The sequence below is a fragment of the Poecilia reticulata genome, linkage group LG7 (assembly GCF_000633615.1).
Source record: "Poecilia reticulata strain Guanapo linkage group LG7, Guppy_female_1.0+MT, whole genome shotgun sequence".
Classification (NCBI taxonomy): domain Eukaryota; kingdom Metazoa; phylum Chordata; class Actinopteri; order Cyprinodontiformes; family Poeciliidae; genus Poecilia; species Poecilia reticulata.
In genome coordinates, this window is record NC_024337.1 from 4,247,769 (window position 1) to 4,248,797 (window position 1,029).

General features: G+C 56.7%; 1 protein-coding gene across 1 annotated transcript in view; it reads right to left on the reverse strand.

Moving 5' to 3' along the window:
- Positions 1–13: 13 nt before the first annotated feature.
- The window catches only part of LOC103467067 (ribosomal biogenesis protein LAS1L-like), a 3,510-nt gene continuing 2,494 nt past the window's right edge, over positions 14–1,029 (reverse strand). Inside the window, exon 2 of the mRNA XM_008413122.1 lies at positions 14–1,023. Coding sequence (XP_008411344.1) covers positions 154–1,023 — 870 coding nt within the window. The 3' untranslated portion in view covers positions 14–153. The remainder of the gene's footprint in view (positions 1,024–1,029) is intronic.

Below are 1,029 nucleotides of genomic sequence, written 5' to 3' on the forward strand. Positions count from 1 at the left end.
CATAAACAGAAGGTGACACTTTAACAGGTTTCTTTACTCAGATCCAGTTAGTTATTCATGAACTGAACTGATAACTGACAACATACTTTCATTCTGCGTACCAAGTTGGTATCTGTGGATTTCCCAGCTAATTTATCTRCTGAWCAGCACAACTCAAAACAGCTTGAGTCCACATTTCAGTCTGTTTACATCACTTTGGTTCCAGATGAGACCCTCTGCGGCCCTAGCRGGTCCAGGGACCCCAGAGACGTTCTGTCCCCGGCTGCTCTCCATCTCCACCGGCTGCTCRCACACYGTCATCGCCGAGTAGGTTTCCACCATGAGGGACGACGGGTCGTCCGACTGTCCGGGAACCTTCCCGAGAGGAAAGTTCTTCCATAAGACCTTATCGGAGCACACCTGCCACGGAGAACCTCTGAGCACCTTGGCTTTTTCAGTCAGAACATCCATCCACTGGAGGTCGCCGGACGACTCGCTCCTCTCCCCGCTGCGCCTCAGCTGCTGCCGCCGCTTCTCATGCAGACTCTCCAGGGTGTATATGGGCTGATGCTTCTGCTCCCTGGGGAGGCTGAACTCCACGGCGGGGGTCTGGGTGTAGATGGAGCAGAGCTGGAGCAGTTTCTGCTGGGTGTCCTGAGGCAGCGGGTGCTCCATGTCGTCCAGGATGAGCTGCAGCAGGTGAGGCGTGGAGCCGCAGGGAGCGTCCAGGCACGCCGACAGCAGCTGCTGCCACCGCAGCTGGATGCGGTTCATGAAGATCCTGTCCTTCATCCGGGCCTTCTTCTGCGTCTTCCGTTCAAAGCGGAACTCGAACTTGTTGCTGTTGCACAGAAGGACCTCCGAGCCCCAGGCRGAAAGGTAGAACACCCTGAGGTCCGTCTGCTCGGCGGTYGCCACCTTCAGCTCCGCRAACAGCTTCTCCAGGAGCAGGTGGATGAACGAGGGCGAGTTGAGCATCTTCAGCAGGGGCAGCCAGAACCGCAGGAAGGGCTGAGGGACTCTTGGTTCAGAAGAGCCAGAGGTCTCAAA